The following is a 22,071-nucleotide window of genomic DNA, read 5'->3' on the forward strand; positions in this document are numbered from 1 at the left end:
TTTTACTTTTGACAAATATTTGTATTGTTTACCATTTTTGACTGTCACAAACAGTGCTTGGTGAATGTTCTCTTGATACACCTGTTACACATTTCTGTTAGGTGTATGGGATTGTAGCTGTACAGTTGCTGGTTCTCATTGTATTCTCATGTTGATAGATGATGCCAACTTTGTCCAAGGTGTTTGCATCCATACATGGCCCTGCCAGCAGTAACAGCAATTTCTCTTTGTTCCACACCATTACTAGCACTTGGCCTTGTGGCATTGTCAGCCTTTGTAATCTTAGTCATGCTGATGGCTGTGCAGTTCTCTGTCATTGTAGAGACTTCCCGGTTTTGTTTTTCAAGTGTTAATTGGATGTTTGAATATCCTTTTTTCTGACATAGGGTTAGGGTTAGGGTCTCTTGCCCACTCTTGGGGTACCCTTTTCTTTATGACAGTATAAAGTACTGCCCAAGTACTCAGGCCCCTGCACCCACATAGGAGAGTGGCCCACATGAAGTTCCAGGTGCTCTCTCTCTCTCTGTATGTGTGTGTATGTGTGTGTGTGTGTGTCACTCTGCCTTTCAAATAAATCTAAAAAAAAAAAAGCAAAAAAAGCCATGCCCTAGGTGGAATAAGGCCCACTCTAGGTAGACCCGTCATAACCAAAACCTAAACCAAGCCCTGACACAGTTCTTCAGAGGAGACATCTTAGAGAGTGAGAGGAGCTTGAGAAGCACCTTAGTTTCTACTTATTTTTGCCAAAAAGCACAGAATGAAGCCTGTACAAGCTCAAGGAGATCAGCTAGTCATTGATTGCCTACGAGGACAAAAACCAACCATTTTAGAGAGAGTCAAAAAACCCAGAATCTCTGCATCGTATCCCCCACAGCGTACAGCATACAACTAAAACGCAGAGGGGCAGGCTCTGGCCTAGTAGTTAACATGCTGCTAGGGACGCCCGCATCCCATAGGTCAGTGCCTGGGTTCCGTTCCTGGCTCCACTGCCAATTCCAGCTTCCTACTAATGCACACCTTGGGAGGCAGCAGGCAATGGCTCAAGTGGGTTCCTTGCCACCCACACGAGAGAACTGGATTGAGGGTATTGTGCATATCTCCCAGCTTCAGCTTGGCCCGGTCCTGGCCATTGCAAGCGGTTAGGGAATGAACCAGCAGACTGGAGCTCTGTTTACCTGCCTGTCTATTTCTCTCTCTGACTTTCTGCGTATCTCTTGTCTGTGTCAAACAAATAAAGGTAAAATAAGATATGCAAACACACACTTTAGACATGCAAAGAAACAGGTAGTGTGACTTTTTTTTTTTTTAATTAAAGAGCAGTCAGTAGAAAAATAACTGTCAGTCTAGGTGTTAGCAGATGGAGACTAATACAAGAAAGAAGAAAAGATCTTTCTCTTTAATAAATTTAGAAAAGATGTGTTTATTTATTTATTTGAAAGGTAGAGTTACAGAGAGGCAGAGGCAGAGAGAGAGTCTTCCCTCTGCTGGTTCACTGGCCTTATGGCTGGAGCTGGACCAGATTGAAGCCGGGAGCCAGAAGCTTCATCTGGTCTCCCTTGAGGGAGCAGGGGCCTAAGAACTTGAGCCATCTTCCACTGCTTTCCCAGGACATAAGCAGAGAACTGGATAGAAGAGGAGCAGCCAGCACTCAAACTGGTGCCCATATGGGATGCCGGCACTGCAGGTGGCTGCTTAACCCATTATGCCACAGCACCAACCCCAACAAGTAAATCTTTTTTTTTTTTTTTTTTTTTTTTTTTTTTGACAGGCAGAGTGGACAGTGAGAGAGAGAGACAGAGAGAAAGGTCTTCCTTTTCCATTGGTTCACCCTCCAATGGCCGCTGCTGCCGGTACGTTGTGGCCGGTGCGCTGTGGCCGGCGCGCTGTGGCCAGCGCACCGCAGCCAGGGCACTGCGCTGATCCGAAGCCAGGAGCCAGGTGCTTTTCCTGGTCTCCTATGTGGGCACAGGGTCCAAGGACTTGGGCCATCCTCCATTGCACTCGTGGGCCACAGCAGAGAGCTGGACTGGAAGAGGAACAACCAGGACAGAATCCAGCACCCTGACCGGGACTAGAACCCGGACTGCCGGCGCCACAGGCAGAGGATTAGCCTATTGAGCTGCGGTGCTGGCCAAGTAAATCTTTAAAAAATGAAATAAAATTTAAAATTCCCCTTCTCAGTTGTACTGTCACTCCAAGCACTCAGTAACCATATGTGACTAGTGACTGCCATATTGTACTGGACAGTGTAGATAGAGAACACTTGTATCATCACAGAAAGTTCTGTTGGGGGCCATCCCCCAATAGATGAAGTGCTGGCATCCCATATGGATGCCAGTTCACGTCCCGGCTGCTTCTCTTCCAGTCCAGCTCTCTGCTATGGCCTGGGAAAGCAGTAGGAGATGGCCCAAGTCTTTGGCCCCTGCACCCACGTGGGAGACCCAGAGGAAGCTCCTGGTTCCTGGCTTTGGATCAGCACAGCTCTGACTATTGCGGCCAATTGGGGAGTGAACCAGCAGATGGAAGACCTCTCTCTCTCTCTCTCTCTCTCTCTCTCTGCCTCTCCTTCTCTCTCTTTGTAACTCTGACTTTCAAATAAATAAATAAATCTTTAAAAAAAATTCTGTTGGACAGAGCTGTTATTGGGCTTTGTCATTTTATTGTCACATTTAAAACTAGAGTTGATTTTGTGCTTTTTATAGGTGGGGATTAAGTTTCTTTTCTCTCATATGGATAACCTTTAACCTAGTTTCAGTTTTTGAAAAGATCATTTTTTTCTCCACTGCTTTCTGCCATCATCTTTGTCATAACCAAGTCCCTTTGTTATGTACATGTGTTTCTAGATTTGTTTTCCTTTAGTCTATTTGTCTACCTTTGTGCCAATATCAAATTTTCTTATTGTTTTAGCATTGTAAGTTTAGGTACCTAGAAGAGTAAATATTCCCCTTTATTAGGATTTTGATTAGAATATTTTTGATTTATATGTCAATTTGAGATAACTTTGTTGTAATATTGAGTTTTTCAAACTATGATCATTGCATTTCTTATTTATTTAGGTCCAGTGTCTCTGGATAATGCTATATAATTTTCTGCAAAGATTTCCTCTATATATTTATTAGATTTACTCCCATATATATTATACTTTTATAAGCTGTTATAATTGTTAACTTTATATTTTTATTTTCTAGTTTTGATTAGCATATGGAAATACATCTGATATGTGCAAGTAATTGAAATACAGCTGACCTTGTATCAAACAACTTTGTTATACTCACTTTATTAATATATCCATAAGTATTTTAGCCTCTGTACATATTATAGTGCTATCAATTGTGACTAATGACAAATAGATTTGAAAAATACTATCACTAAAACTCAACACTAAGATGATCATGTGATTTTTCTTTTTTAACCTTTTTATGTAACAGATTGCATTTACTGATTGCTAAATGTTAAACCACCATGCATTCCAGTACTAAATCCAGTTTGCTAGTGATAATTACACTTGTTTTGTAAATGAGTGGATTCAATTTGTTCATATCTCTTGCAGTTAAATTCACGAATGAGATAACCATAATTTTCCTCTCAAGTCCTATCCTTGTCAATTATACTTATCAAATTTTAATCATTTTTTTTTAAACTTAAAGATTCCTTCTTTCTCTGTCGTTGGAAGAGCTTGTGTAAGGTTGGTGGTTTTGATCTTTTGTTTTTCCCGAAATATTTGGTAGGATTTGTTGATGAAGCTATCTAGATTTCTTTGTGAAAAGATTTAAAATAGAAATTAATTCCTTTGTTAGTCATAAAATTTCTTAGATTTCTTATTCATTCTTGTACCAATTTGGATAAGTTGTTCTAGAATTTGTCCATTTTATCTCAAAATAATTTATTTCTTAAATTTATTGGCAAAAAGTTACTACAGTATCTGCTGTCTTATTAGGTCATTCCAGATATTGCTCATCTGTATATTCATTTTTTTTTCTTTGAACAGTTTCACAGTGGCTTTTTAGTGAATGTATCTTTATTGTTTCATTGAATTGTGATTTTATATTGTTCTGTTTTTTGGAGGGAAGTTACTTCCTCTACTTTTTCTTTTTTTTATATGAATGCCTATGAACATACTTGAATTTTAGCTTTTCTTTTGTAATATATTCATTTTAAGATATACATTTCTTGTTTTCGTTTTTGTTTTGTTTTTGACAGGCATAGTGGACAGTGAGAGAGAGAGACTTAGAAAAAGGTCTTCCTTTTTCCATTGGTTCCAGCAGAGAGCTGGACTGGAAGAGGAACAACCGGGACAGAATCCAGCCCCCCGACCGGGACTAGAACCCGGAGTGCTGGAGCCACAGGCAGAGGATTAGCCTATTGAGCCGCAGCGCCGGCCATTTTAAGATATACATTTCTTGGGCTGGAACCATTGGTTCACTCCCCAGATTGCCGCAACGGTTGGAGCTGCACCAATCCGAAGCCAGGAGCCAGGTACTTCTCCTGGTCTCCCACATGGGTGCAGGACCCAAGGACTTGGCCATCTTCCACTGCTTTCCCAGGCCACAGCAGAGAGCTGGACTGGAAGAGGAGCAGCCAGGACTAGAACCGGCACCCATATGGGATGTTGGTGGCACAGGCGGAGGATTAACCTATTGTGCCATGGCGCCAGCCCCCCAGCTTTCTTTTGATTAGGGTACACATGGCATATCTTTTTACATGTTTTGCTTTCAAACTTTCTTTAGATACACTTCTTATAAGCATCATATTACATTTTTCTTTAACTCATTCTGATATTCTCTTATTTAATTGGAGCATTTAGCATATTTATAAATAATGCAGTTACTGGTAAATTTGGGTCTAAATCTACCATCTTACCACTGGTTTTCATTTCGCTTAGTCATTCTGTCCTTTTTCTTTCTTACTTTCTTACGGATCAATTAAGTATTATTTTAATTCCCTTTTGCCCCCTCTATTAGATTTGACTTTCAGACCTTTTCACTATTTAGTGGTTACCCTAGAAAAATAGAAAGATTTATCAATCTCTATTACAAATTAGAACTTTTATCTTTCCCATTATAGTCCAAGATAAATTCTTAGAATCTTTTAATTTCTTTTAACCCTTTCCAATCATTTCTGCTATTATTGTCATGTATTTTAACTTCATAAGACATTATTCTTACTGTGTATACACCTACTGCTCATTTAGATTCACCCTCATGTTTGCTCATTATACTTGATCTTTTTATCTTCACTCTCTCATCTATAATCATTTTTCTTCTGTTGAAAGAACACTCTTGGGGCTGGCACTGTGGCGTAGCAGGTGAAGCCACCATCTGCAGTGCTGGCATCCCATATGGGTGCCAGTTTGAGTCCCAGCTGCTCCACTTCCAATCCAGCTCTCTGCTATGGCCTGGGAAAGCAGTAGACGATGACTCAAGTCCTTGGGCCCCTGCACCCACGTGGGAAACCAAGATTCAGAAGCTCCTGGCTCCTGCTTTCAGATCAACCCAGCTCTGGCCCTTGCAGCCATCTGGGGAGTGAACCAGCAAATGGAAGATCTGTCTCCCTCTGTCTCTGCCTCTGCCTCTCTGTAACTCTGCCTTTCAAATAAATAAATAAATAAATAAATCGAGAAAGCGAGAAAGAAAGAGAGAGAGAGAAAGAGGGAGGGAAGGAGAGAGGGAGGGAGGGAGGGAGGGAAGGAAGGAAGGAAGGAAAGAGGGAGGGAAGGAGGGAAGGAAGGAAGGAAAGAGGGAGGGAAGGAGGGAAGGAAGGAAGGAAAGAAGGAAGGAAGAAACAAACACCCTTAGGGTTTTTGTTTGTTATAAAGATAGGCTGGTGACAGTTTCTATTGTTTGAGGTTTTCTTTTTTATTTTGTCATTTATTTTGGTCTGAAAATGTTTTTATTTCACCTTCATTTTTTGAAGTTTTTTGTTATTGAGCATAAAATTGTTGGCTGGCACTATTTATTTATTTGAAAGGCAGTTACAGAGAGAGAGAGGAAGAGACATAGAGAGAGAGCTTCCATCCACTGGTTCACTCCCCAAATGGCCGTAAGGCCCGGATTGGGCCAGGGTGAAACCAGGAGCCAGGAGCTTCATCCAGGTCTCCTAAGCCAGTACAGGGGCCCAAGGACTTGGGCTATCTTCTGCTGCTTTCTCAAGACAATAGCAGGGAGCTGGATTGAAAGTGGAGCAGCCAGGACACAAACCAGCGCCCATATGGGATGCCGGAACTGCAGGCAGCAGTTTAACCAGCTGTGCTAGAACACCAGCCCCATTTCAGTGGTTTTACTGTCACATAACTAGCTTGTGATCTTTTTCTGAATTTATTCTGTCCTGGGTGTAGTGGAATTCTTGCATCTAGGCTTGATGTCTCTTACTGGTTCTGAACATCTTGACTAGAATCTCATCAAAGCTTAAGTTTTAATTTCTCTAATTCTCTCCATCTCTTTTAGGGAAATCTGACCATATGTGGTATACCTTTACACTGTGTGCCCTGTGTCTCCTACTCTCTTTGAAGTTTCTATCCCTTAACCTTTCTATGCTTCAGATGCTAACTTATCTAGCTTTTCTTCTTACTCACTGCTTCTGTGTTGAGCTCTAATCTGCTATAAAATTCATCTGGGAGCTCATTTACATTATGGCGTTTTTAAGTTGCAAAATTTCTATTTCTTTGTATAGCTTACAAATTTCTATAAAAATTCTCTTTTATCTTTTTGACCTATTAAAAATAGTTATTCAAAATCTGTATCTCATAATTGCTTTAGCTGGATCCTCTGTGGGACTGTCTATATTTTTGGTGTTAGTCATGTGTTCTTAACTCTTCCTGTGTGCATTTCTTCTGGACTGAGTAATACACACAGCATATGAAAGCTGCAGAGATAATTTAATCTTCGAGGTGATATTATTCTCCTCCAGAGTGAACTGACATTTTTACTGGCAGGACCTTTTGGGTCTCCTCCATCTGGTCTCGGGCTGAGATCATTCAAAGGTGCGCCTTGTTCTCCCTACTCCTCAGGGAAAGCCTGGAGTTTCCACAAGGCCACCTCACCCACAGCAAGCCCTGAACTGCTATTTTTTTCTTTCCTAGTTCAGTGAAGCCATCGATAACTTCTCAACCGCTTAACCACCCCTCTGAAACCAGCAGATGCTCCCAAAGGAAAGGATCTCCAGATGCCAGAAGCTGGTGTGTCTCATCCGAGGCTTCTGTCTCCCGAGTTCTTTCCCATCATGGCTCCCTAATTCTAGATTGCCTTGTTGGCCTTTGGATGCCTTCAGATAGTTTTCCTCCAGATTTCTAGTCCTCAACCCTAATATTAATCCTAATCACCTACTGTGCCTGTCTCGGTGTGTTCAGGCTGCCATCACTGCTATCACAAAGTGCATTTTCCGGGTCATTTATAAACGTCAGAAAACTGTTCTTCACAGTTCTGGAGGCTGGGCAGGCCAAGGCCCAAGTGACAGCAGATTCGGTATGTGGGGAGGACTCACCGGGGCTTCGGAGATGGACACCTCCTCCTCGTACCTTCACGTGCAGGAGGGGCAAGGCACCAAATGCCCCATCTTTTGTGAGGACGCTGGTGTTACGAACGCAGAGCCCTGGAGACATCAGCCCTCCTGAAGTCCCTACCTCTTAATATTGTCACACGGGGGATGAAGTCCCGACGTGTGGATCTGGGGGAAAGCCAACTTTTAGTTCACAGCAGTACCCCAGCCTAAGGAGAAAGCCTTCCTGGAGCGTTCCCACTGGATGCAGGAATTCCGAGGGCGCTCAGTCGTGATGAGGGCAGCACCATTCAAGTGATGCTGCTTCTGCAGATCAACTCTTCTGTTGTAACCGCTATACGAAGCCCTTCCAAACTCTGAGAGCCACAGAAACCGTGAATCCTGCCAGGCATTCAATGAAGTGAAATTTAAAATTAAATGACAGCCAAAAAATGATGGGAGAAACATTTTAAGATAATCATCAGGCCGAATTATATTAACTGAAGTGAAAAACAAGGGAAAACAAGGGAAGCAGAAAGGTACAAAATGGCCTGAACGGACTAGCATCAGTGTAGCCAGATACACAGCAGTCCGTAGCCTGGTGCAGGGCCCCATGCAACCTGTGGGTAGATGGAGACACTTGTGGGGGCCGGTAGCAGTAAGTAGGCCGCAGACAATGTACTGAGGTGCCCTGCAATGAGAGACACAGCCCTGCAGGACAGAGAATCCTCTTGTCCCAGGTGCCACTTTTATGATAAACTATAAGGATAATTTAAGTGTTGAGATATTATCTTTCTCACAAAAGGCATTTCTGTTTGCTTCTGACAGTAAATGCTGGGAGAAGAAAAGACTTGTATAAGACTATTGTATTACTTAGAGTGGGCTAAGTTGATGTGAGTAGATACCCAAAATTCTGACTTCAGAAGAAATTTCTCTCTTGTCCGTGCAGCAATCTAAGACAACGTGTGTCGTGACGTGGGACAGTTGTCCACAGTTTGGGCAACTATTTCCTGCCTGCTGACTTTGAGGTCTAGGCTGCTTCCACTTTGTGGCTCTTCTGTCCCTTAAGACCTTGTCGTTATATGCATGGGTGCAGGTGTGTGACCACAGCCAGATTGCACTGGCAGAAAGAGAAAGTGAGCGTGGAGGAGGCATACAGCTGTCATCCACCTTCTGACTGAGAGGCGGCACACCTCACTCCTGCTAGCTTCTGTTATTGAGGGCTTGGTCGCATGGTCGCTCGCACCAGATGGGAGCAGGGACATGTGATCTGGCTAATTGCTCGGGTAGAAGAAGATAACTGGCAATCCCTGTCACAAGTGTAGTGAAAAATGTGACTCAAAAAAAACAATGAAAAACGGAAGTTAGTTTGGGAAACTTCAAGTGCTAGGTCAAGTCTGTACTTTGCCCTAAGGAGAGCCGGGAACTGTTTCTGAGCAGGGAAGTGGAATGCTGGAGGAAATTATTCTGGCAGTAGTGGGGAAAACAGACTGTGAAGACTATTGAAGAAGCTATCGCATGAGTCCAGATGTAAAAATAATGTACTAAGCAAGAGTGGTGGTTGCAGGAAGGGGAGAGAGGAGTCGAAATGCAGCAATATTGTTAGGGAGACTTAGAATTTCAGTGGTAACAACTAGTATTTATTGAGCACTTTACATATATTCACTTACTTAGTCCTGAGAAAAACTTTATAATCCCATTCCACTGAGCTGGAAACTGAGACAGAAGCTAAGTCCTAAATAAGGTTAAAGTGCATGCATGTGGGGCACATGTTGTGGCACAGTGGGTTAAACCACCGCTTAGGATGCCTGCATCCCATATCAGAGAGCCCTGTTTAAGTCCTGGCTGCTCTGCTTCCAGTCCAGCTTCCTGCTAATGCACCTGGGAAGGCTGCAGATGATTGCTCAAGTGCCTGGGTCCCCATCACCTATTTGGGAGGCTCGGATGGAGTTCTGGGCTCCTGGCTTTGGCCTGGCTATTGCAGCCCTGGCTCTTGCAGGCATTTGGAGAGTGTACCAGCAGATGGGAAATCTCTCTGTCTCTACCTGTCCCTCTTTCTGTGTCTTTCTGCCTTTCAAATGAGTGACAAGGAAATGTAGGCAGCATTTGTAGATTGCACTAAAAAATGTGGCCACAGAGGTAGGAAAGAGATAAGATAGATGGAAAACATCACCAGCTAATAACAGCAGCTGACAGTAACTGAGCACTTCCTGTGTGCTGGCCCCTGGTCTAGTCCTGTACGTGACTTATCTCATTTAATCCACTTCATAGGTAAGAAGAGAGTTTACTGAGGGTCGCAAAGCTAGTAAATATCAGGGCTGGAAATGTTTTCTCAGGAGAACAACAAGCTGCACATTAAAAAGCGGCCTCAGCCTTCCTCTCTCTCTCCATCCTCTCTTGCTCAGCCTCATCTGTCTCTCCCTCCCTCCCTTCCTCCTCCTCATCCCTTAATGCATTTTAAGTTGTGGCCAGATGTTCTAGCACTAATCATCTCTTAGTAGTTTCATGTACTTAGTTACGTGTTCACTTCCAGAGGTCAGCGGTCATCTGCTGTCCTTCTCCCATTTTCCTCAGCGACCCTAGTTCCGTGTTAGTATGTGGTGCATACCTGAAGGATGCTTGTTTGATGACATGAATAATTGTGTTGACTTAACTGTTTCACAAATAGTTAACCAAACACATATTTAGATAAATTTATATTAGTTACACAGTGAATCCTTTTGTTTTATCCATCTTCTTAAATAGTATTTCCTAGATTTGTTGTCGTTCACTACTAATAATAAAGGGTTCCATTTCATTCTTTCTAAATTGCAACATTATAATCCTGAATTAAATGTATCTGCTATTTTTTTTAAACAGGTAGATGCTGGCTGGATTGGATTTTGGTCCATAGTTGGAGGCTGTGTTGTTGGAATAGCTATGGCAAGGTAGGATATTTTATATTAAACATGTGAGAGACAGAAGAGGAACAAAGCCCACAGAGGAATAGACCCCCCTAAAATCAAACATTAAAATAACAGTGAGAAGTAGAAAAGGCAAAGGTTGGAAAAAGGCCCTTTGTCCAGGCTTCGAGAAAGTTTCCATGCAGTAGATAGAATCTGTCGCCACAGGAAGCCTCCTCAGAGGAGTAGTCCTTCCTAAAATGTGTTTGCAATGTGTTTTCAGTGTAATCAAGCTGCATCTCCCTGGATTATCAAAGAACAACATCTACAGTGGAACCAAAGAAAGGGGATAAAAATAACAAAGGCAAACTGATAGTTATCGAGAATAGAAAAGAATTGAATCATTGACACAAGCATCTCTAGAACTTTCCCTGAAGAGAGTCTCCTGGTCAGCAGATATGTATTCCTGCGCTTCTGTGGTTACCTCGTTTTGATGAAAAATGTCCATAAAGACTTCCAGTCCCAGCAGCCTCCCTCTGTTCCTAACCCGTTGTGACAACACATTTTTAGAATGAATTAGAAAAGAAGAAAGGCCTCATTTATTTTAAAAAAAAGAGAAGAACAAAAATGTCACTCTTGTAAGTGACTGCCTGTAGAATTACTCTGAGTGTTTCCAAGGAGGTAATATTCATTCACGTCCCAAGTCATTTTACCCTGTTTAATCAGAAATAAAATTTAGGCAATCAGCTTTACCAGGAAGAGGAGAATCTAATTACATATTTGAGGAGATCAAATAAGATATGTAAATCACCTCAATATTTAAATACTTAAACATAATTGACATTGTCACAGGATATTATATCTAGACCAGATAGTGTGCATGGTGTTTCTGGGATAATAAAAGAATGAATTGACACTGTAACTTCTAAATCACTTCATTTGAGGTTTTTATAAGTTAGGAAAATAAAAGCTAAATCTAAAAAAGCAAGGTAAAGAGAATGCTGTTTGGAGGAAGTCAGTTCACTGGTACTCAACTACATTGACCTGTCACATTCTGACAAGAATCACACTTAATTTTTCTAATTAAACCTCCAAGCCAATTATAGTGAGTCATCATTGATCATATCCTATTTTGAGCACCAGATAGGTCAGAGAGAGCCATTGTGCATCAGAAATGGCATTGCACATGCTCCTTTCCCATTTTCTTTCTGCAACCCCTTAGTTTTAGCTAAATATAGATACCAGTAGAGGGGAAAATTACAATAAGGATATTTCTGCTTTTAATTTGTTGTAATGGAAGTTCTACAAAATGCTGCCCTTACTCTTGGATCTGAAATCGATTTTAGGTTATCTCCTAGGCCTAAAACCAATTTCAGAATTATTCTCATAACTCCTTTTTTTTTTTTTTTTTTTTTTTGACAGGCAGAGTGGACAGTGAGAGAGAGAGACAGAGAGAAAGGTCTTCCTTTTTGCCGTTGGTTCACCCTCCAATGGCCGCCACCGGTGCGCTGCAGCCGGCTCACCGCGCTGATCCAAAGGCAGGAGCCAGGTGCTTCTCCTGGTCTCCCATGGGGTGCAGGGCCCAAGCACCTGGGCCATCCTCCACTGCACTCCCGGGCCATAGCAGAGAGCTGGCCTGGAAGGGGGGCAACCAGGACAGAATCCGGCGCCCCGACCGGGACTAGAACCCGGTGTGCCGGTGCGGCTAGGTGGAGGATTAGCCTATTGAGCCGCGGCACCAGCCTAACTCCACTTTTAGAATTTTCTAGAACAGACTCTCCTGTCGACATGAATGCTGGGGGCGATTTTTTGGGGGGAATGTGTTGCTAGAGGTCACTATTCAGGTACTGCTTTGCTCCTAACAATATTGTTTCGTGGTGCCAGTTCATTTTAAAGGACCGGTCTCCAAACACAGGGGATCTCAGTGGTCTGTTCCCTCTCATGTGATCACAAGGATGGAACCTTCTTGCAGTTCAACTCTGGTCTGTATCAGAAAGCTGTTTTAGTCTCTCAGATCTTGTCATCTACCTAGCTGATGAATAACTTTATACATTATTCCAAAATGTAAATCAGAAAAGTATTTGCTAAGTATGGAACTCAAGCAGGTTTTTTGTTTGTTTTAATTTTCTTGAAGAATATTTGTATCAAGCCATGGAACTTTTTCAGAGTGCATAGATTTCTCTGCTTGAGAGCTTGCAAGTATGACAACAGTCACTGGGCACAAGTGCATCAGTTTTTTCCTACGAAAAGATAGCATCAGCTATCACAGGAAGTCATTTCAGTCTGGGAAATGCTACCAAACATGATAAACCATATCACGTTAAACAAACACAAAACAAAGGATAGGATTAGGACAATCACATAATTACAATAGAAATGAAAATCAGTTTTAAAAATTTCAAAATGAAGATAACATGGTGTTATATTTTGGATGGGATTAGCTTTTCTATAATAATAATTCTGAAGGGACAGAGTAAATTATATAAAATCACAAGACTCTCTGGCTAATCAACCATTAATTTACAGGTGGAGAAAAGCAACGGCAAATGGAAAAAACTGTTTTGGCACAACTAACAGATAGCATCTCTACCAGATGCCTTTTAGTTTCATGTTGGTTTAGGCAAAGGCAAGGGTTTTGAGAATTTAAAATGCTGTGCATGCTCTGTAGACTAGTATTCACTGTTCCAGATACTGTGTTCTTGTTCTCAGAAAGCTTACCATCTGGTGGGAAAGACAAAAGTAAAACAAATAAAATTGCCCATCGAGGAACAGTGCGATGAAGAAATAAAAGAGTGCGGAGACGGGTTAGGGAGGGCTGCTCCCGCGGGAGGGGGGGCCTCGCTGACCGGGAAGCCAGAGGAGCTGCGGAAGGAGCAGGAGAAATTGAATGAAGATGGGGAGTGCCCAGACTCCAAGCAGCCGGGATAAATTCCAAGGCCACACATTGCTGTGGAAGCCACCTTGGCGTGTATGAGTAGCAAAGGGACTGTCCAGCTGGGCCAGAATAGGAAAAAAGAGAGCAGACGCAGGGACCTGAGCGTACGTGGGGGCTTCGCAAAGTCTGTGGAAAACGGAAGTGAAACTAAGCTGATTTTGGTGCAAACAATTTTGAAATCTGCATACATCAGGTCTTCAGAGGGCTTATGGAAAATAGCTGTTATAAAAAACTGCATGGATTTCTGAGGCTTTTTTTTTTCATGAATTTTTTGAGTACTTCAAGTAGGAATTCAGAGCCCCTGGTGTAGGCAGTTGTGTGCATTTTCCAAGTCTGGTTTTTAGGAACGCCATCTTTGCAAGCTGATCTCAACAAATTAGCCTATTTTCTAAAGTGGGATAATATGTGCTTGTTATCAAATGTTCAGAAAGTATAGGAAAATAAAAGTGGCATTTAAAAACTCAGAATTCATCCTTGACTTACAAAGCCTGAATAGTGATGACATTTTGTGGGTTCTATAAGAGAAAAAAAATTATCACACCACAAGAAAATTTGCCAGATTAAGAAAAAAATACTCTTGGAAAGTTTGCATGGAAAATTCTTCAAGTTAAAGTTGCTCAATGAAAGTGTTATTAATTTAAATAACATTTGAAAAATCCACCTGGGGAGTATATAATATTGTTTCTTTGCAGGTTTGCTGACTTCATTCGGGGCATGCTAAAGCTGATCCTTCTCCTCCTGTTCTCTGGGGCCACACTGTCGTCCACGTGGTTCACTCTGACCTGTCTGAACAGCATCACACACCTGCCTTTAACCACAGGTAAACCCCAGCTTTTGAAAACTTGGAATGTTTTCCATTCAAAGAAGTGTACACACCCTGACAGTAGGGCTTCTTGTTTCTCATAACTAATAATTAAATTCACAAAGGATTGCCCTTGTCCCCTCATCAAACCATCATCCTATTGAAAAGGAGCCCGAGATTTAACTAAAAATATTTGGATTGAGATTTTTATATGAAAAAGAAGTGTATTTCTTTTAGATTTTTAAGCTTTTTATTCAGTAAGAGAAATATTTAGGAGAGTGAGGGCCCTCCCTAAAAGAGAGAGCGAAATCTAGATTCATACTGAGTACCAGGAGCCAGCCACCTGCAGGAGCATGTAGGCCAGGAAGCATGGAGCAGGTGGCCCGAAGGCCATGTGCCCTGGAGGCACAGGGGCAGCAAGTGCCTACAATGGCAAAAGGCCAAAAAAGGGTCTGGGCCCACCAGTCCCAGGCCTTTAATCCACTTCCAAAAGGGAGTGTTTAATTAGCCTGATTGGCAGGTGGGCACACAGGTATGGGCAGGTTGGGGCATGAGGTCACACAGGGGCGTGGTGAAGGTGTGGTCTTGCAGCTCCCAAGCCTGATCAGTTTTCTTCTGTATGCCTGCCTACAGCATTCCCCCCTCAGAGACTCCATTCCCTTAATCCTAAGGGATGCTGAAGGGCACAGAATCATCATATCTTCCATAGCTGCTTCAAGAAGTGTGTTCTTTAAGCCAAATTCTGCATCATGGAAAAAAGTGGTGCTTTTAGAAGGGCACTTCAAAAATGCTATACCTGAGCGAGTGCAAACAGGAACACCACACATTGATAAAATTTGATGGTCTTTTATTGCTGGTGGTGGAGAGCAGGCTCCTGCCCTAAAGAACTCTCAACTCCAGAGCTCAAAGCAACAGGGTTTATAAAGGCAAAAACTATAAGGAGGGGAGGAGGAATACATGGTTGCTAGGATTGAAGGAAATACTTGGTTATTAGGGTCAAGTTGACCTGAGCACTTTGGGAAACTAATACAGATTACAAGCTTGACAACAGACAAATTACAATCCTAACATTAATCCAGGTGCAGCCTATCTGTTTAAGCTTGAGCCGTCATGCTAGGGAGTTTCTGTACTCTGCCAAGTGGGATGAAGTGGACTGTTACTGTCTGAGTTTTAGATCCTAGTTTCAGGCTAGAATCCCACAGTGGGGGATGGATTCTCTAGTGCTCTGAAATGGAGACCCTACTGTCAAGATATTGCTTCAAAAAGTTGGTGGGAAGTATTTATTATCAAGAAACTATGCATGGATTTTGCACCAAAATAAGCATGTCTTTTAATTCTATTTCTCCATGAGGTTTTTTTTGTACTCTGGTATTATAATTCAAAGATTTTTATCTTGTTTATAATCACTACATCATTTTTAAACAAGGAAATTAAGAGAAAAAAGCAGTGATATTTAAAGTACACTTCAATGAAATTCCTGAACTAGCTCCTATAGTTTTATTTTATATTTAGTTTTGTTATGTCATCAAAACAAAACTGACAAATACATGTTGGAAGTATATTGTAGTTAACTTACTTAGCTCATCTAATTGTTCTGAAATATTTGTAGTTGCTGTTGTTTTTATTGTTGATATCTCAATCCAAGGTCTGTGTTAGCACTTTTTGTTTTTTTTTTTTCTTTAAGATTTATTTATTTATTTGAGAGGCAGAGTTACAGAGAGAGGAAAGACAGAGAGAGAGATCTTCCATCTGCTGGTTCACTCCCCAAATGGCTGCAATGGCCAGAGCTGAGCCAATCTGAAGCCAGGAACTTCTTCCAGGTCTCCCTCGTGTGTGCAGGGCCCCAAGGACTTGGGCCATCTTCCATTGCTCTCCCAGGCCATTAGCAGGGAGCTGGATCAGAAGTGGAACAGCCAGGACTTGAACCGGTGGCCATATAGGATGTCGGCGCTGCAGGTGGAGGCATAACCTCCAAGGCATAACCATGGCCCCAGCCCCTGTGTTAGCTCTTATTGCTGCTGTAATATATTTTACAAGTGTAGTGGTTTCAAACAATACAAAGTTATTATGTTATATTTCTGTAAGTTAGAAGGAGACCCAATGTGGGTCTCAGTGGGCTGAAATAGAAGTATGTTTTCTTGCCTTTTCCAGCACCTGGAGGTCCTCACATTCATTCCTTGGCTTAAGGCCCTTATCCTGCAACCTCAAAACCAGCAACAGTGAGCCCTTCTTACATTGCAGTTGCACAATCTTCCATAGTTACAGCTGCCTTCCCCTTGTACCTGCATCTTTTACTTTTAAGGATCCTCATGATTACATTGGGCCCATCCACATAATCTATCAGAATATCTTGGTTGTAAGGTCAGCTGAGTAGCAACTTGAATTCCATCCCAGCCCTATTCCCCTTACCATATAAAGTAACAAGGAATCACAAACTGCAGAGATTATGACATGAATATCTTCAGGGGAGAGAGGGGTATTACTCTGTATGCAACAGGGTCTTTGTGAAATTACCATCACCAATTATTCTGTAAATCAAGAGAGCTCTGTTATTGCTTCTTCCTTTCTTCTAATGAAAGATAAAGGTGTGTATTTTAAATTTCATGTGCAAGCCAGCCATCTTTTGGATTACGTGTTGAAGTATAGAATTGTTTGTTACAGAGGTAGGTTATGGGATTATTGTATTATTTGCAGGATTATTATTATTTGTATTTGTATCATTTGTACGAGTAGGAGTAAGTAAGAGTATTAGAGTAACTCCACAGGGGCCCAGGAAGTGGGTACCTTTTGTATACACATAATTAAGGAAAACTGCACCCCAAATTTGACTCTCTGCACTCTGTAATAAGAGAAGCAACAATTTCCATGTCAAAACCATCAGCTGTTTCCAGGACAGCCATTTGTTTGGGACTTCTTTCACTTTTGCAGTGGTAAGTGGGCAATGAGATTAGGTTGCCCTGCCCCACCATTACCCAGCTGTAAGCCAGGTGCCTTGGAGTGCTACAGTGACTCATACACGGGAGACAGAGGGACACTCAGCATCGTCACACACGCTCTTCCAGCTCGTGTGTGTGTGTGTGTGTGTGTGTGTGTGTATATATATATATATATATATATATATGTTTCTGTCAGTACACAGGTATTGCTTTTTAAATAGCTACTAAATTGGTAGAACATAATTACATTTTTTAAATCGTTTGGACCTAACTATGTAATTAACAGAATTGTTACTTATTTTGGCCTTGAGCACCATGAGAAATTGGCTGAGACACTAAAGGTGCTAAGCACAACGAGGTCTCAGACACCTGTGCACAGTCCCTTGCTGCCAGCTGCTCTCTCTTCAGTGTGTACACAGCTTTCCTGCCCTGCTGTCCAGCCCCACCGTCACCCCCAGAGGGACATAGCGTGCACTCTTTGTATGCTAGCATCGCGGCACTGGGGTTTTGAGCAGGTTTGGTAAGTGTTGTAGGCCAGAAATTTTTTCTGGTTTGATTTCATAATTTAGCAGCTATACAGCATTTGGGTAGAACAGTCTTAGTTTACAGCTTCTTATTCATGGCATTGCACTCATGTTTTTGTGATGTTGTTTGTCAAGTAAGCATCTGTGAGATTTTGTAAGAACATGGTCATGGGTACATAACAAACAAATTTGTTTTCCTAGCGTTTCATGTAGAATCCTCATTATAAGATAGTATGGTCACTAAATTTTACATATTTTCTATTTAACATGATGAAATAAGTTTTAAGAGCATTAGGGCTGAATTGTTACTTCCTTTCTCTTCTGGATTTTTATAATGAGCATGCTTTTCTCCTATAGTCAGGGAAAATATATTCAAAAATGATACTTTTTTTTTTTTTTTTTTTTTTTGACAGGCAGAGTGCAGTGAGAGAGAGAGACAGAGAGAAAGGTCTTCCTTTGCCGTTGGTTCACCCTCCAATGGCCGCCGCGGCCGGCGCGCTGCGGCCGGCGCACCGCGCTGATCCGGTGGCAGGAGCCAGGAGCCAGGTGCTTTTCCTGGTCTCCCATGGGGTGCAGGGCCCAAGCACCTGGGCCATCCTCCACTGCACTCCCTGGCCACAGCAGAGAGCTGGCCTGGAAGAGGGGCAACCGGGACAGAATCTGGCGCCCCGACCGGGACTAGAACCCGGTGTGCCGGCGCCGCTAGGCGGAGGATTAGCCTAGTGAGCCGCGGCGCCGGCCCCAAAAATGATACATATTTTTAAAAACTATTTTTGTTTTGAGAGACAGAGATAGACAGTACGTTTGTCCATTGGTACACTCCCCAAATACCTGTGATAGCCAGGCCTGTACAGGCCTCCCCCAGGAGCCAGGAGCTCAATCCAGTTCTCCCCCATGGGTGGCCAGGATGGTGAAGCACTTGAGACATCACCCATTGCCTCCCCGGATGCACATTGCTGGAGGCTGGAATCAGGAGCAGAGCTGGGCTGCAAACTCAGGCACTCGGATAGAGGATGCAGGCACCCCTGACACCAAATGCCCACTGTCTGGATATGTTTTTAAATCTTAAAAGGAAAAATTGATGTGACTGGCCCTGGTTAACACTACTTTCCCAACCTGTTGTTGAAAATACTTACACTGGACAAAAAGAATAGCTGAACTCTAAATTAAATCAAGGCCAGAATGGAAAGGTTAGGTTTATGTGGCCATCTGAGCAATGACAGATTGTGTAACTTCTCTTGTTTTCAGTTGCAAGTTAATTTTGAAAGTCACTTACATACTCCTAAAAGATACACTCTTAATGTAGAAGTACAGTGGGTTTGTTCGTCTTTTTTCTCTGAATTATAACATTTATTTCTTCCTTTCGTGATCCCACTCCTTCCTTACTTGAGCGTCTGTCTTCCGTCCCACCCCAGTCTCTGCTCACACAGGCCCCGGGAGTGCAGTGTGTGTCGTCTCCCAGTGTGACTGACAGACAGCAGTAGTCAGCACTGGTCACTCTGCATCATTCAGCACCGGCTGTGCAAAGGCAGAAGGGCCCCTTTCAATGGAACAATGGGAATTTGAATAAATCTGCCACAGCTATTCTTATTACCTTTGTCAAAATCTGACCTAATTCCTTGTAAGTGAAAGAGGTTTCATGAAAGGGAACTTGCTGCAAAATCCAATTATAGACAAAGTGAGACCTTTAGGCTGGTATTTAAAGTCAGCAGCGGCAAGGCCATCTTTCTCTTTTTCCAGTCATTTTCATCAAGAAGATATCTACTCTTTTTCTACTTTCTTAGCATACTTAATTTTTCCATTATGGCTTTTTATATGCCAGAAGACTCTACATGAAAAATGCTTCAAATAGATGCATTAATTGTAACTTAGTAATATAACATGGAATATAACATGGAATAATAAATTAAAAACTAGTTGATTTTGTTCAACCCATGAACCTGTTACTGCTGTCTCATTAAAGCCTTCAGTTACAATCTTTCTGTGGTCCGCTCATCTTGATGTTATTGTTAACTGTCTCTACAGAGGAAAAAACTGAGTCGGTTCCTTCTGTCCAGAGGCATGCTGTTGAGGTCCGTGTGCTTGCTCGTATCCATCCACTTGGGAGCCATCAGCATTGCGCCTTGTCGTCCTTAGGGACAGAGTAGTTAAAGTTGCATTACGTCTTCATTGATTGAAGTCTTTACAGTGGGGCGCATAAATAACCTCTTGACTAGATAACACGAGTTTCAGCATCTTGAAGTTTACATATAAACAGAACTGTGGAAACACGCTGCTCACCTTATCTGAGAACTGATGTCTAGGCCTGTTCATCACAGCCCACCCAGTCATTTTTCACTGAGCACATGAATGCCTGGAGGATGGCATTTTGAAGAATGTTAGCACTTTGGTGTTGAGTTTGCTGAAACAATATAACTCGACTGTTTGACAGAAGTTGTCTTGGGAGAGATAATTTATCTAATGTCGTCTAAAGTTTCTAGAATGCCGTGATGATGACATCAGAGAGGAATGCTGGGTGGGAAGGAGGGAAGCCCCTTGGGAGTGCTGGCTGCCCACAAGGTGACTTCAGAGGGTACCCAGGGAAGGAGGCACGCTCAGTCGTGTTGACAGGCATGTGACAGGTGTAGGCAGGAGAGCAGTGCTCTTGTAGTAGTTCACATATGTTATCTTTACTAGGATAATTGTGTCCCACTTTTATAGCATATAGAGCAATAAAAACATGCGCTTGCCCAAAAATAGAAAACTCAAAAAGTGGGAAATATAATCACAGCAGTGCACATCACTGAGGAAATTAGGGATTTTAAGCCTTCAGTAAAGGAGGCTGGGGAGTGCCGTAACTGCTTGTGTCAGCTCGTGTTCATGATTGGCTGCTCTAGGAGGGAAAAATACGGATTAGCAGAAGAGAAGGGACTCGTGAAAAATCACAGTGCGGGACTCACAGGTGCTCAAAGCGCCTGTTGGGGAAGATCACGGAGTGCTTGTCCAGGGGAGCTCCAGGGGGAGCGGTAAGTCTGCGGGCAGAAGCTATGTCCTGCAGGCCGAGCCTGACCAGGTGCTCAGTCCTCCTCCAGTGATTTAATGGTATGTTGCCTTCTTCAGAACCGAGAATGATTCTTTGGCAGCTTGAAAGTTTCTGATAAACCTTTGCCCGAGATATCTGATTTCATAACCAGTATCTACCTCTGGACCCGCTTTCAAAGGATTAATGGTTGTGCTTCATATCTGCCAGATAATGACTTTGCCTTCCAGCCATAAGGAACATAACCATCAACTTTATAGTACTAAAGTATGCCAACAGGCGTGAGTGCTGTGGCGTAATGGGTTAGACCTGTGACATCTCTTATCAGAATGCTGCCTCCAATCCCAGTTCCTCTGCTTCCCATCCGGCTTCCTGCTAAGGCACCGGGGAGGTGGGAAATGATGGCCCACGTACTTGGATCCCTGCTATCCACGTAGGAGATCCAGATCTTAGAGTTCTTAGCTCGTGGCTTTTGCCTGTCCCAGCTCCAGTTGTTGCAGGCACTAGTGGGGAAGGGGTCTTCAGATGGAAGATATCTCTCTGTGTGTCTCTCCTTCTCCCTCAAATTAATTAATTAAAATAAAATAAAATTTGCCAACAAAGAGGCTGGACATGGGACACTTGCAGATTAATAACATACAGAAAGAAAATTGTGGCCACTCAGGATTATTGTAGCAAAATGCCTCTTATTCTTTTGGAATCACAGCTTCATGTGCTGCATATTTTAATTAATGACAGCTAGAGCAATCACTTTTTAGGAAGAAAATGTAGAGTGCAGCTCAGTGATAATGGAAATATTTATCTGTGTCTGTATATACGCATGTGTACTTTATATATTCAACATGCTCGAAATCTATGGAAAAGGGTATAATTAAACATTGATTTTTTTTCTCTTTTTCTCTTTACACATGTGCCTCTTTTCCCAAAAGGAATATTTTCACTTACAATATCAAGTTTAATTTACATTGTGAATTTTTTTAAGATTTATTTATTTGAAAGGCAGAATTAGAGGAGAGAGAGATCTTCCATCTGCTGGTTCTTATATTCTTCTTTTATTATTTTTTATTTTTTACTTTTTAATTTTTGAAAGGCAGAGAGAACCATCCACTGGTTCATTCCCCAAGTGCCTGCAACAGCCGAGGCTCAGCCAGGCTGAAGCCAGGTACTTGGGCCTTCATCTGCTGGCTTCGAGGGTACACATTGGTAGGAAACTGGAGTTGGAATTGGGGCCAGCACTGTAACCCAGACACTCTGATGTGGAATGCAGGCATCTCATGCTGCATCTTAACAGCTGTGCCAGATGCCCACTTTGCTTCTTATTTCTTAATAGAACCCTAAACAAATTCTCTATTATCCTTATCTACCTAGAAGCACCTATAAGACTGTTGTTAATAGCTTGATTAAGCTTTCCTACCTATATGTATTTAATTATTTTATTATTGATCTATTTAAATGACCAGCAGTCATTATTTTATATAATTTATCATTTGCTCTATGAAT

At 42.3% G+C, this 22,071-nt stretch overlaps 1 protein-coding gene across 1 annotated transcript in view; it reads left to right on the plus strand.

The window, feature by feature from the left end:
* The window catches only part of SLC49A4 (solute carrier family 49 member 4), a 104,256-nt gene that overhangs the window by 68,731 nt on the left and 13,454 nt on the right, over positions 1–22,071 (plus strand). The window contains exons 6-7 of the mRNA XM_002716619.6: positions 10,333–10,400; positions 13,983–14,110. Coding sequence (XP_002716665.3) covers positions 10,333–10,400; positions 13,983–14,110 — 196 coding nt within the window. The remainder of the gene's footprint in view (positions 1–10,332; positions 10,401–13,982; positions 14,111–22,071) is intronic.

Source organism: Oryctolagus cuniculus, chromosome 4 (assembly GCF_051225735.1).
Source record: "Oryctolagus cuniculus isolate XC-2025 breed Fujian yellow rabbit chromosome 4, ASM5122573v1, whole genome shotgun sequence".
NCBI classification, from domain to species: Eukaryota; Metazoa; Chordata; class Mammalia; order Lagomorpha; family Leporidae; genus Oryctolagus; species Oryctolagus cuniculus.